This window comes from Pteropus vampyrus, unplaced genomic scaffold, assembly GCF_000151845.1.
Source record: "Pteropus vampyrus isolate Shadow unplaced genomic scaffold, Pvam_2.0 Scaffold11, whole genome shotgun sequence".
In the NCBI taxonomy this organism is placed as follows: domain Eukaryota; kingdom Metazoa; phylum Chordata; class Mammalia; order Chiroptera; family Pteropodidae; genus Pteropus; species Pteropus vampyrus.
The window spans coordinates 15,402,979-15,417,133 of NW_011888792.1; the positions used below are offsets into that span (position 1 = coordinate 15,402,979).

At 31.4% G+C, this 14,155-nt stretch overlaps 1 protein-coding gene and 1 pseudogene across 2 annotated transcripts in view; one reads left to right on the plus strand and one right to left on the minus strand.

Annotated features, from left to right (window-relative positions):
• The window catches only part of CHD1 (chromodomain helicase DNA binding protein 1), a 71,423-nt gene that overhangs the window by 20,060 nt on the left and 37,208 nt on the right, over positions 1-14,155 (minus strand). For both annotated transcript variants that reach the window (XM_023523550.1, XM_011378445.2), the window contains exons 17-25: positions 13,471-13,623; positions 11,093-11,164; positions 10,498-10,647; positions 7,792-7,940; positions 7,283-7,379; positions 7,063-7,158; positions 5,130-5,306; positions 2,031-2,191; positions 673-714 (exon numbers count right to left, since the gene is read on the minus strand). In XM_023523550.1, the coding sequence (XP_023379318.1) occupies positions 673-714; positions 2,031-2,191; positions 5,130-5,306; positions 7,063-7,158; positions 7,283-7,379; positions 7,792-7,940; positions 10,498-10,647; positions 11,093-11,164; positions 13,471-13,623 (1,097 nt within the window). The remainder of the gene's footprint in view (positions 1-672; positions 715-2,030; positions 2,192-5,129; positions 5,307-7,062; positions 7,159-7,282; positions 7,380-7,791; positions 7,941-10,497; positions 10,648-11,092; positions 11,165-13,470; positions 13,624-14,155) is intronic.
• LOC111732005 lies at positions 11,970-12,088 on the plus strand (annotated as a pseudogene).

A 14,155-nucleotide genomic window follows, 5' to 3' on the forward strand; every position in this document is an offset into this window, starting at 1 on the left:
TGAAAAAGATTATAAAACTTGTTTTTTATTACTATGCGCTGAGTTAATATTCATGTTCAAAATGTTTTTTCATCATATAAAACAATTATGCAAGTCTTTCATTGCACTGCATGAAAGTCACCTTAAATTAAAACAGAAAATATCTTTAAGAGGGAGTTTTGGAGAGAAAAAAAGAAAAACAGAGTTAACAAATTTGAGTCTTTACAACTCTATATCCAGAGGGTTTGCTACAAAAAAGGACAAAGAATATCCAAATCATCAATAATTAGATTAACCAATAACTTAAAATAAAACCAGTCTTTAAGCCAGAAGGCTGTTAGCAACTCAGCTTCTCTAAGAATGAATCTGCTAGTTTATAACTTAAAAAAAAACAAAAAAAAACACCGAGATAAAACATTTGAAAAATATCTTACACTACAAAAATGAAAAGTAATTTACAAACATGTCTTTCATAGAATCCTTAATTTGCAGATAAAATGTGAGACTAGAATGAATTAAGGATAGTACAAGAACATTTTTAAAAAATATACGTGAACTTTATTTTCTATAGATTAACTTTGTAAATGCCTGTTTTAATGCAAATTTAACAAAGTAGCTAAACTGAATATTAGTATAAACAAATAAAGCTGACAAGCACATAACTCATTCTATGAGAATAATAAATGTATTTACCTTTCCAGAGGGCCACCAAATTTCTTGTAACTCTTGATAAACCTAATAGAAAATAATTATTTGGTTTAAATGGTGCCTTCACAATCTATTAAAAAATACATTTATAAATACACAGAAATAAGAAAATATTTGTTAGTGGAAAAATTAATTCAAAGCACCATTACTAAAAAAAAATGAATAATTTATGCTAGAAATCAAAATGTTAAAACATTAAAATATATCAAGACAAGACATATTTTAACAACCAGGATGATGTTTATAAACCAATATAAATAAAACAATAGAAGCTAAATTTTATTTTAGAAATTACTTTATTATTTTCACAAGACAAAAAAGGTTCAAGACTACCATGGGAAGTGGCTCCAGAATTGTCAATCATATTACACCTCCCCACATTCCAAGTGTTGATAAAATTTTACTGAATATAGGTTTAATTCAGATGTATGGTATTGTACCAGCGATGGAAAAATAAAAATTTTATTTAAGAACAAAGCTACCCAAGTGGTTGATGGATGAGAGAAAATATCCAGGAAAGTAGAAGTTGAAATGCCTCTTCAACTAAAGACAAAGTCCAGCAAATCAGGTGGTCATAAAAGTACCCTTAATAAAATCTAACAATATATTTAGTTTTCTGGTAGAAAGAATGAGGAAGAACTTTATCGGTCAGGTCTATGATGTAAAAGAAAAGAGTTACAATGGCTTGAAAGAAACAACAAACTCTCAAAATACAACAATAAACAACCTTTTTACAAATTTCACAAGCAAAAATATTACATAAACAAAATTAAACTATTATTATATTCCCCTTAAATAAATCTGTATATAGACATAAACATATTTTGAAAGAAAATTACTACAACTTATCTTGCATGGCCAACCTTACCTCAATTCCTACTTGGACATATCAGAAGTGATTGTAACATAGTTACTTTCAAAAAGCCAATCACCTCAGAGTTAAAAAGCTAGAAAACTACAGAACTAAATTCTTCCCACATAAAAATAGTAATGTCAGGAGTCATAAGTTCAGTGAGTATATTTACTAAATAAACCTAATGTATTGAAATATATGTTCATATTCAAAAGGACTACTATTCTGAACACATTAATAAAACTAAAAGAAATTTAGCAGTCTGAATAGACTAATAAATAAATAAATAATATGCAAAGATCAGATGCCAAACTTGGTTTTTCTCTTAGTTATAATGAACACTCAAAAGCAGAAACACCCAATCTGTACAGTTATATTTGCCTCCTCTAAAACTTTCATCTTAATCTTTGAAGCCCATGGGATTTCTCTATTTTAGTTGCACCCTCTAATAAAAAGCAGGTTGAAGTAAAATGGTCTTAAGTCATCTTACCGCCGAATTTCTGCATCACTAAATCCTTTAATATTCTCTCGAGGGATAGTCCGTGGTCTTCCACGTTTCTTTGGCCTTTTCCTTTCTGAGATTGAATCACTATCAGATCCAGAGTATCTCCTACTTCTACTGCGCCTCCCTTCACTTCCATTGAAACTAATCTGGAATTTGATAACAAAAATTTACCCAAGCTTAAAACAGGTTTCCATTATAAGAGCAAAGAAAACACTATAAGATTGACAGAATTAACAAATTCAAATATTTTTCTATATATCAAAAATATTCTATAAACAAAATTAAAAAGTAAACAAAATAGAGAAAAATATAGCATGTTAATGACAATGAGTTATTAATAGCCCAAATACTTAAAGCATTGTTATGAATCAGCAGGAAAATGCCTACTGTCCTTTTGTAAAAATATGAAAAAGGTTATTAACAAGCAGTTAATCAAATAACATAAGTGTAAAATTATACAACCTCACTGATACATTTTTTAAGATGAGAATTTAACAATAAAATGCAATTCTTTTACTAATCAATCAACCTGACCAATACCAACTAAGCGATAATAGCTAATTAGTTATGGTACAGAAAAATGAATAGTAATTCACCTCTGGTGGATATTTAAGCTGAGAGAGAAGGCAATTTGGTAATACTATATCTATATGATGAAAAGTTGAGAAGTCATTACAAATTGTGTTGTAGAATAATTAACATTCATTATATACTGTCAAAGGAAAGGAATTAAGTTTCAAATTAATGACTTCAATTAAATTGGGCCAATGACACATATAAAAAATACCGGAATTATGCATATCATAATATTGCTGGTGGTATCTCTGGATGGACAGATTAAGATTAATTGTGTGTCTTTTTTTCCTGTTCTCCTAAATATCCACTTATTGATTATTGATATTCTAATTAGGCTGATCAGATATATATATAAACATAATATGTATTTCATATATAATTTTAGATATAAAAGGCCAGTTGAACCCACATAAAAGCCTACTTGTAACATCCATTAGTTGTTTAACAGATAAATCGAAACATATTTTCTGCAAGTCTTTGGAGGTCTTCCAAAGTCTCGGTACATACTGTGAATGCCTAATGTGCTGAAAGTTTATTCAAAGTCAAGGATAGACATTCAGTTCTTGCTTGTTCTAACCTCCTCTCTTCCTTTCATAAGATCTAATATAATGCTGTGCTTCCCATGCACTATAAAAGGAAACCATTATGGAGTCTGAAGAAATAAACACAAATAAGAAACTACATACATGGTCACTTTCAAGCCAAACACACATTATTTGGCTCCATTTTTGCCCAGAGTTGTAGTTAAGTTAGTAGGTTGCTCCCATCATAACATCAAAATCAGAATTTACAAAATCTAATCTACAAAATCGTAACTTTTCTTAAACCATCAAAATCACAAGGTAATCTGGTAGTCTCAAATATATGGAAATATAGCAGCTTGTAAGAAGAGACAGAACCCAGACACTGAATCCTTGTGAAGAGCATGAATGGCAGACATTAAGTACCATACAAATAGGTAAGAGGAAGTTAGGTAAAATTTGCTGAAGGCTGACTGTGGGCTACCGTGAGCGCTACAGAATACCCAGGAACCAAAGACACAGCAAGAACCTGCACCCACTCTCGGGTGATTCTCCATGAACCTCCATCAAGTGCTCATGAGAAAGACTAGAACCAGGGCAGAAAATTAGAGAAAACTTTCCTTCGTGATGCAGCCCTGGAAAAAGGAAGCAGTCACTTTTGAGAAGATAGGCATGAAACCTTGCCAGACCTATCTCACCTAAGCCTTATGAGGGCACAGGAAACCTAATGTATTTCTATGAAAAGAAAAAAACAAAAACCTCTATCACTGTGTAAGAGGGGTAGCAGGACAAGGACTAGTGTAAGGCAAGTCCCTCCCTCATTTGCCTCAATCAAAATTTAAGGAGACACCAAAAAATCTCAGTAATCAAGACAACTAATCTTATAATGCAATATTGTAAAAAACAAAAGTTAATGCAAAAAACATCTAGTATTAAGGTTTTTTTTCCTTTTGTGGAAGGATCCAATATAGCCTGGCATGGCACTGTTACCATTATTTTTAAGTCTAATATTTTGTTGGTTTGGGTTGTAAAATAAAAACCAACAAACCTTTAAAAAATCAAATCACACAAGGTATGCTATCTGACCATGACAGAATCAAACTAGAAATCTGTTAGCAAAGATACTTGGACAATCTCCCAAATATTTGGAAACTAAATAACATACTTTAAAAGAAGATAAAACAAACAAACAAACAGCACCTATGGATTAAAGAGGAAGTCACAACGGAAATAAGAAAATATTTTGAAATAAACGAAAATAAAAACACAACTTAGAGATTCAGAAAATGCAGTGCTTAGAGAAAAAGTTGTAGCATTAAATGCTAATATTAGGAAAGGAAGTTCTTAATTCAGTGGTCTAAGCTTATGTCTTAAGACACTAAAAAATTTAAAGCAAAAGAAAAATAATAAAGAGCAGAAATCAATGAAATTTAAAACAGAAAATCAATGAAACCAAAAGGTGGTTCTTTGAAAAGATAAATAAAATTAACCTCTAACTAGAATGATCCAGAAAAAATTACCAATATTAGGAATAGAAGAAGGGGAATCATCAAATATCCTACAGACACTAAAAGGATACTGGGATATTATGAACAATTTTATGTAAGTTCAACAACTTAGATAAAATGGACAAATTCCTTGAAACAAACTACCAAACTCATTCAAGAGATATTCTGAATAGTTTATATTTCCAAAAGACACTGAAATTATAGTTAAATCTTCTAACAAAGAAAACTCCAGGCCTAGATGGTTTCCCTGACGAATGCCTTTCAACATTTAATAAAGAAATAATATCAATTAATAACACAACTCTTTCCTAAAATAAAAGAGGAACACTCTCAAACTCATTTTATGAGGCAAGGATTATCAAATCAGATAAAAACATTACAAGAAAACTACAGATCCATATGTCTCATAAACAAAAAAAGATCAGTCCAGATGTGAATACTCTTACATTATGAAAATATCTTTTAAATTAAAAAGTCACCTGTTTAGCACAGTTTCTCATTCTTGGGAGCATATAAATTTCTTCGAGTTCCTTTTGTCTTTCTTCCTCTTCTAATCGCCTTCTCTGATCTTCTGGAATGATTTCTTCCCAATTCTTTGAATTTCTTTCAGGTTCCAATTCAATGTCATCCTCATCCATGTTTGAAAAGTTGGCAACCTGATATATTCCAAAATTTTAACAGAATAAGCATTAAAGAAGATCTCATTCTTAAATTTTATTTTTCTTTTTTAGGGGGAGAAGAAGTGGCATACCAGAACACCACAAGAAAAGTTAAATATCCTCAGGATAATGAATATATAACTATGGATTAAACCAAATATGAATGTTACACTAAGTTTGTTTAGGTCAAAGTAGATCAAACCAAATGATTTCTAAGAATTTTCTTCCAGGAATGATTCTTCGTCCTGCTATTCAACAAAATCATTCCTACAAAAGAACTAGAGAAAGTTAACAGAACAACAAAGTAATTTGCAGAAGTAACATGCTAATTCACCTTCTGCAGGAATTACACCAGTCTATTAACTACCAAGTTCTGTAGAACAATCCAAAATTCTTATTCTTATAATCATAAAAATAGTACCTAAAGAGCTACCAACAAGACACAGTTCTGAGACCCTAGATAAATTTATTAAGGTTCCTTAAGCCCTAGTTTCTTCATTTCTAAAAAAAGGGATAGTAACAGCTCATTAACTTTTGTGAAGATTAAATATTTAAGGAATTATGCAGCTTGATATACATAAAGTACTCATTAAAACTAATTTCCAATATTAGTATATAAAAACTCAGAGATAACTGGATAAAGACAAGAAAACTATGCTTATCCTACATAAGTAATGGAGCTCAAAATATAGTGTTTATTCTCTCATGTCTGCTATTTCAACATGATGATACCTGTAAAGCCAGCTATGTATCAACTCCTTGGTACAAAAATAATCAACAGACAGTAAATATATACTCTAGTTAACTTACCAGTGAATTTTTTTCAAATTTTCGATTGGTCAAATTTAAAAAGCAAGTAGCTTAACTTCATGTATAAAGTTAATTAGATCATACATATAGTCAGTACAAGTTCCAGACAGACACCTGCACCTCTCACCAGGATTACCAAAATAGTCTTACAACTTATCTCTCTGCTTCAGTTCCTTCCCCAATATAGTATATCCTTTACATTGTAGCCAGAGTGATCCATTAAAATTACAAGTTTTTATTCACTGCTGTATCCCTGTGCATGGCACACTGCAGGTGCTCAATAAACATTCACTGAATGAACAAATGACAAATTGAACTGATCTTTAAAATCTTTGATTCATGGAAAATGGTTAGGATATAAAGAAATCTGCTTCTTTACTAAACAACTGACCCACAACTTATTTTCTGAGGTCAGTTGACTTGTGTTGCTTTAAGACTCCTTACAACCTTTTAACCCTCACCAAACCAGGGGTATTTTAAGTATTAATAAAAGCTTATTGCTTTCTTTACCTGAATGATTTACTTGAGTTTTCTTACTTGTGATAATGCTTAAATGGATCTAATGTCGAAAACTTCTCCAATAAATATCAGCTAAAAGCCTTTGGTCATGGAAATCTACGTAAGAGATCATATTCATTCATATTACCCAAATATCTGAGGACACGCTCTGTGCCAAGCACTATTCTAGGTGCTAATTTAAGAAAATAACATCCCATCCCATTTACCAAATGTAATTATTCATAAATGATTTCATCCCTTTCAAATCGGGTTGCTACTGGTTGGTCAGAATAAGGAAAAAAGAATTTTATACACCACAGCAAATTTGAAGAGAAAAAAATATTAAGAAACACTTTCATTTAAAAATTATTTTGCTGATTATGCTTAAAGAAGTTGAAATCAGTCCCTCTCAATTTATATAAAGAAAATCGAACAGAAAATTTACCTTGAACTGGGAAAGCAATTCGTCTCCTACAGTTAAAGGGCCTGGTTCATTTTCATGAGTTTCAGCCCTCTTTAAGATTTCATCTATATCCATCTCCTATAATTATAAAGAAATCTTTTAAAAATATACTTTAATATATTTTGAAGCAAATATAATTTACGACTTAAATGTGGTTTAAAACAACACATTTTGAGCAAGTTGTTTTGTTTTGTTTTTTTACCTGGGGCTCTTGTTCTTCTCCTTCAGGTTCCTTAAAAAGTTCTTCAGCACCAAACTTTAAAATGGCTGATAACTCCTCTTTATTGAAAGGAGTAGAACTAAAATCAGAAAAAAAAAAAAAAAAACCAAATAAAAATACTTAATACCCACAATTAAAAATTTAACACTTATGTAGCACTTTTATTAATTATTGGCATAGTCACCAGTTACAACAGGTACATGACTGCTATAACTTAGATAGGCAATGTATTAGCAATACACTTATTTTAAAACTAAAGAATGTTAAGCCTAGATAGTGAATGGCTTCCCCTGCCCGAAGGTTACAAAACTAGAGTGGTGAAACCAGGTACTAAATGTATGCCTTCGACTAGAAAAATTAGTTTAGTGCTTTAATAAATAAAAAATTATTATAATGCTAAATACAGTACTTCAATGATCTGCTCACAGTATGTAACACTTCAAAAATAATGTGTAGTAGGATCCTAAAATGACATTTTTTACAGTAAGTACCTTGAGGGGGCAGAACCTGTGTGTAGTACTGTCTTCCCAGTTGTGTCCATCCTTTGAATCACAAGATGATCTAAAACCATCTTCTTTTTGGCCCTTTCAAGAATATCCTCTTCAACTGATCCCTTTGTAACTAGACGATAAATATTCACCTGTAGAGATAAACATGATGAAACATAAACTGAAATAAAAAAGATTTATTTGCTATTCTGAAGGGCCCAAATATTGGTATATAGATGGAAGCTCATCCCACATGAAGTTTTCACCAGTTAAAACCAAAATGAAAACTAAAAAAATAAATAGCGATGTGTTCAACCTTCAAATTAAAGATTATTTTGAAGGTATGTCCCTTCTTCTTACATTTTGGTTAGAGACTGTATTTGCTTTTTTTTTTTTAAAGAACGGCACTAATTTTTAAGTTATCTTTCAACTGGAAAAAAAATGGTAAAGTTATAACAGCCTTACACCAGTTTCTTCAATTCTGATTAACGTTTCATCATTCCACATAATCTAAAATTCTATGATTCACTCCCCCAAGTTATGATAAAGCCCTGCCATAAAACAAAGCTTTCCAAAATACACAAAAATTAATATATAGTAATTTTGCCCTATTTCTTAAAGTTAGTGGTTCTGTAACAAACATTACCACCATACAGAGATAATTTGAAAATGTTTAAGAACACTTTTAGTTTTCACAATGAGTGCATGAACTTACCAGTATTTAGAGTACAGGAACCTGGGATGCTAGACATTCTGCATTAAACTGGACATTCTGACACAGTAAAAAATTATCCTGTGTCACTCAAATCTTTCAAATGATTTTTAAAAACCTTTTAAAATTATCTTAAGTCCGAATTCTCTCTATCTTAATATAAACACAAAGCATTTTTACAAAGTTACAATACACACTGATTTTCTCAGGATTGCAACTATTGCGTAAATCAGAAGATAACTAGATATTGTTTCATTTGGATCTTTATCAAAAAATTATCATTTCCAACAGCTGACATTATTGGTGTCACTAATATAACACATCTGTATTCATCACCTATACCTACTCATTTTGCAGTTGCTCCATACAAATACTTAAGGAGATCTGAGGCTCTTTTTGTCAGATTTAGAACCAAATACTAACTTAAATAGCAGGCACATGAAGCATAAGAATCTTACTATATTTCATCAACAATAATAAAGACTATCTCACTAATAATTATTAATAAAAGTGAATTCCATATTCGTAATATGTCTAAAAAATTTTTTTAGACAAAACTTTTTATGTCTAAAAAATTTTAACATAATGGTAAGAAATCTGTATTGCCATTATTTTATGATCTTATTCAGATACTGTTTCCAGAGGTCTACCATGCAACTTTCTACAGTATCTCTCTTACTTGTTCTTTTCCTAATATACCCTCTATTTTGTATCACCTATTAGAAAATGTGGTGACCAAGGTCTTTAAATTGTATAAGTGGAACTAAGTATGGTATGTGTTGAGGATTTCAATATAGGAGGGAGATCTGTTCAGTGGAATTAATCACTATTGCCCATCTCATTCATAATACAGGGATATTTTGACTCTTCACATATACATTACGCCAAGCTCACCTGTGAGAATATCTTATTTTCTTTCTCCTCTTTTAACAGCCTATAATTTTTCTTGGTATATTGTTATCCTACTTCAAGTACCCCTCTTTACAATGTACAAATCAGTCTATTATCTAATTTTTATCCTCTTTTGTACCAATAAACCCCCGCTCTTTCCTTCCTTTATACTTCTTATGGAGAATGAATCCTGCTCTCAACTCAAAACTTACTGTTTACATCCTAGTCATATATATTGAAATATATATTATTTGAGAACAACTCTTTTTTGCCTAAATTACTGTTAGAACATTAGACTGACTTTTCAAATTACATATATCCATTTCAAGATAGAAAAGGGTACTAAAAACACTTGTTATAAAAGAGGTCACTTTGACGAAGTTGAGAACCACTATTCTAACCAAGCTTTCTTTTAAGGTTATAAAAACTTATAGAAAGAAGCATGATACATTCTTGATGAGAAAATTTTATGAAAATTATTCGACTTTTTTAGTTTTAAATTATGCATATGTTTCTTCGGTAGAGAATATGTTTTAAAAAGCGTTATAAATGTGTTAAGCCTTTTTGTGCTACTTGTTCATATCTCCTGCTTCGGAGAAGTCTGAGAAGCGCTACTCTAGACAGGTAAAGGAATTAAAACTCAAGGACCAAGGCATCAAAAGGATGACAGATGGTTTTTCAAGGCCTTTTACAACTGCCAGTTGTATAAAAACTATAAAATGAGAATGGCTTTTTTGCACAGAGAGTCTTATAGGCACATGTATAAAATACAGGCTAACAAAAAGGTAGCCATGTATTAAGCAAAATCTCTTCAATAGTTAAAAAAAAGTAAATGAAGACATTATAAAGTTTATAGTCAAATGAAAAACACTACTCTACAGCTGAAAACAGAATGCATGATTCAAAGAGAGTGCATTGATCCTCTTCAGACATAGTTATCTTATTTCTGTCAGACCTTCCAGATGATTTTGGTAAATCTGAATTCCTCAGTACCCTATCTGTTAAATAGCAATATGGCTGTGTTCCAACAATCTTAAGAGGATAAACCAATATCACAGTGATCATAAAAAGATTCTAAAAGAGTAATATAGAGGAAATGAAAATACCTGTTTCTTTTGCCCAATTCGATGTGCTCTAGCCTGTGCCTGAAGATCATTTTGTGGATTCCAATCAGAATCAAATATAACAACAGTGTCAGCAGAGGCTAAATTAATTCCTAGCCCCCCAGCTCTTGTGGAAAGCAAAAAGCAGAAATCCTATAAAAAATTATTAAAAAGTATTATTTTAAAATTATTTTAAACTATGACTATAAATAATCAATATGAGAATTATACAATTGGTTTTTTACATTTTAACCAATAAAACCAAAGGGTAGTTTTTGAAAATATTAATAAAATATATAAACCTCTAACGAAACCAAACGAGACTCCAAAATACAGCTATACACGGAAATAATAAATACCAAATTCAAAAAAAATTCTAAATAAAAGTGGGCTAATTTACTGTGAAGCAAATTAACTATTATGCTGAAATAGTATTGATAAAAAAACGTAAAATTCTTCAAATTTAACATGGAATTCTGATTTTAAAAAACCTCAATTGCAAATCAAAGCTGGCTAGCACCAATAAGGCTCTTTTAAAAAATTAGAAGAAAGACTAAAATAATGACGAACACAATTATAATTTTAAAAGCATTCTTACCTCTGATCCTTCAGCATTAAAATGATCTAGAGCTTGTTTCCTCAGCTCCCCTTTTATTGATCCATCTAATCTCTAGAATAAAACACATTAAAATACTATATATAACAGAATTAAAATTTTTTTTAAAGAATTAAAATCAATTATAAAATCAAGTAAGTATGGAAATGAACCATTGCTTTTGCTAAGGCTCTAAGAGTAGAAGATACTTATTAGGCAGTAAAACAATGCACAGGCACTGTCTCTAGAGTCTGTGCTCTTAGCCACTAGGACTGCTTTCCTGAATAGTAAATAGCACAAGTTGTCATTCTGCCTGAGACCCACTATAAGAAATATATTTTATGTGTGAATGATTACATAGCTGTACACTCAAATAAAGTTTCATGACACAATGTACTGTGATATACTCTCATATTTTAAAACCTACTTCACTTTTTTTAAATGTTATTGATTCCCAGATCCATTAATAAGGTTATAACCCACAGTTTAAAAACACTGATTAAGTCCAGTGTGGTTACTGGACCAACAGCATCAGTGTCACCTGAGAACTCACAAACAAAAATTACTGAGCTCTATCCCAGACTGACTGAAATCAGAAACTTAGAGGGAGGTCCTGGAAAAGCCCTCCAGCTAAAGTTTGAGAATCACTGATTTGGGGCACCATGGGCTATAGTGCCCCCACACCTGAGTATTCCTGGGTGCCTTGGGGAAGTGATATGATTTTTCTCCTCGTCAGTTTCCTCTTCAGTAAATGGATATAATGGTAATACTTACTTCATAGAGTACAGAGGATTCAGTGAGAGAATGTAGTAAAACACTTACACTGAGTGCTTACTAAACGTTCGCTAAACAACAGATATCCAAAATTAAAAAAAAAAAAGTCTATGGCCATGCTACCCTGAACAAACCCAATCCCGGCTGATCTCGGAAGCTAAGCAGGGCGAGGCCTGGTTATTACTTGGATGTGAGACCACCTAAAAAGACCAGGTGCTATAGGCATAAAAAATAAAAATAAGGGATTGTAAGCTGACAAGGTCCTTGCAATCTCTGAGGTCAACCAAGAGTGCCTAAAACAAAAACAAAAACAAACAAAAAAACAGTGCAAAATAAAAAAAAATTAAAATGTTATTTCTTTTTCACTAAAAATTACAACTGGAAAAAAAATACTTAAAAAAAAAAAATAGTGGCATATCGTATACTGAGGCATGACCTAAACCCAAGAGTTAAAAATGATTTTCTCTGGAAAGAGATCTGGAAATAAAAAAGGATTACGGGCAGAGAACAGTTGCTTACAAGTACTTCTGTACTATTTTTTTGCTTAACCATGTACACATAACAATTTGACTAAAAAGAAACCAACACAGGGCTGTGATGGGGATAGGGCGGGGCAGGGATGGGGGCGTGATAGCTAAAGGGTAGTTTCTTTCTGAGGTGGTAAAAACATTCCAGAACTGACTATGGTGAGTTGTACATATCTGTGAATGTATTCTAAAAATCCACTGAATTGTATACTTTAAATGGATGAATTGTATGAAAATCACATTTCAATAAAGCTGTTTAAAAAAAAATGCTACTCTTTACCCTTCTCCCTTAAATGACTACATATTTCATGTTCATATCACCAAATACTTGTCCTTCGCAGGATTTTCCAGAATATAATGTTCTATTTGTTTGTAATTACCTGTTTAATGTCTATCTCCCACACCAAATTGTAAGCTCCAACAGAGCAGGAATTATGTATGCTGAGGTTGATCATTATAATTCTACTTCTACTCTACTGCCTACACTAAATATACCCAGTGTTCACTGTTACAGGCACTGTTCGTAAAATTGCTATAAGGATTAAAATTAGATGTAAAGTACTGAGATAGCACCTGACTCTAACATTAAACACTCGTCTGTATTAGCTTTACTTATGTTGAATGAATTTCAAAATAAACAGATGGACTAAAGCCCATTTTGGTCTTTGATATCTTCCCTAAAGTTATCTAGTTTTATTCAGCAAACTATACATTAGAATAATTTTGAGCACATAAATTTTCAGAATCTCCAATAATCCTGGTAACGTACAAGAACTGCTCTTTTTCTTCCTCAGACTAAAGCCTAATACATAAGGCTGTTCCTTTAAACTTGAGCACAGAAGAGAAATATAGAATTAACAGAAAATAAAAATTAGAGAAAAGAAAAATTGCTTTGCTGCTAAATTTAAGGTCAAGAAGAAAAAGGGAATAATTACAAACAATTTTTTTAAACAGATTTTTAAAAAGAAAAGTAGTTTATACAAAAATCTCCATTTACGAAAGAATTTCATAGTTCTGAAGAACATGCTTAGGAATTAGATAAAATTTACATTGACAAAAATGACAAAATGAAATGCTTACCTGAAAAGGGAATTGACGATATTTCAAATATTCTGCAAGAATATCTAACATCCGCACCATTTGAGAAAAAATAAGAACTCTATTGCCTCTTTCTCTCAGGCGAATTAACAGTTTGTCAAGAAGGATCAATTTTCCGCTACTACGGATTAAGTGCTAAGGAAACAATAAATTACAACTGTTACAATATGTTAAAAGAATGAATCAAATGAAACAAATGTCCCCTTAACCCTTCAGTTTATTTTAAACTGAGATTTTAAATTTTCAGAATGTTAGAAATCAGTTTATTAGTTTTCAAAATCTTCTAGGACTGTTATCATTTTGCTCTACGATTTAGGCTAAAAATTTCCTTGCCATTTTAGCAGCTAGGTTTTTGTTGTATTTTCAAGAGGAAAAAAAATGGCATGGTTTCACTCTATTTGCTAGTTATTACATTATTTCTCCAAAAATCTAAGCTGAAAAATATACTGGAAGCAGTAGCAACAAAGCAACCAAAGGTTTTAAGAGTAAGAAAATGTGTTCTCATTATACATACAGAACTTCATGACCCCAGCACTTCAAAGCACTACTGTGGCTAGATGGCAACTATGCTTTTTTTATACTTCTCATTTGGTCTTCTAGACATGAGAGGAAGAGGAAGATCTGAAGCCATGATGTCCTTCTTAAGACTACCATTTGCCATGTCACA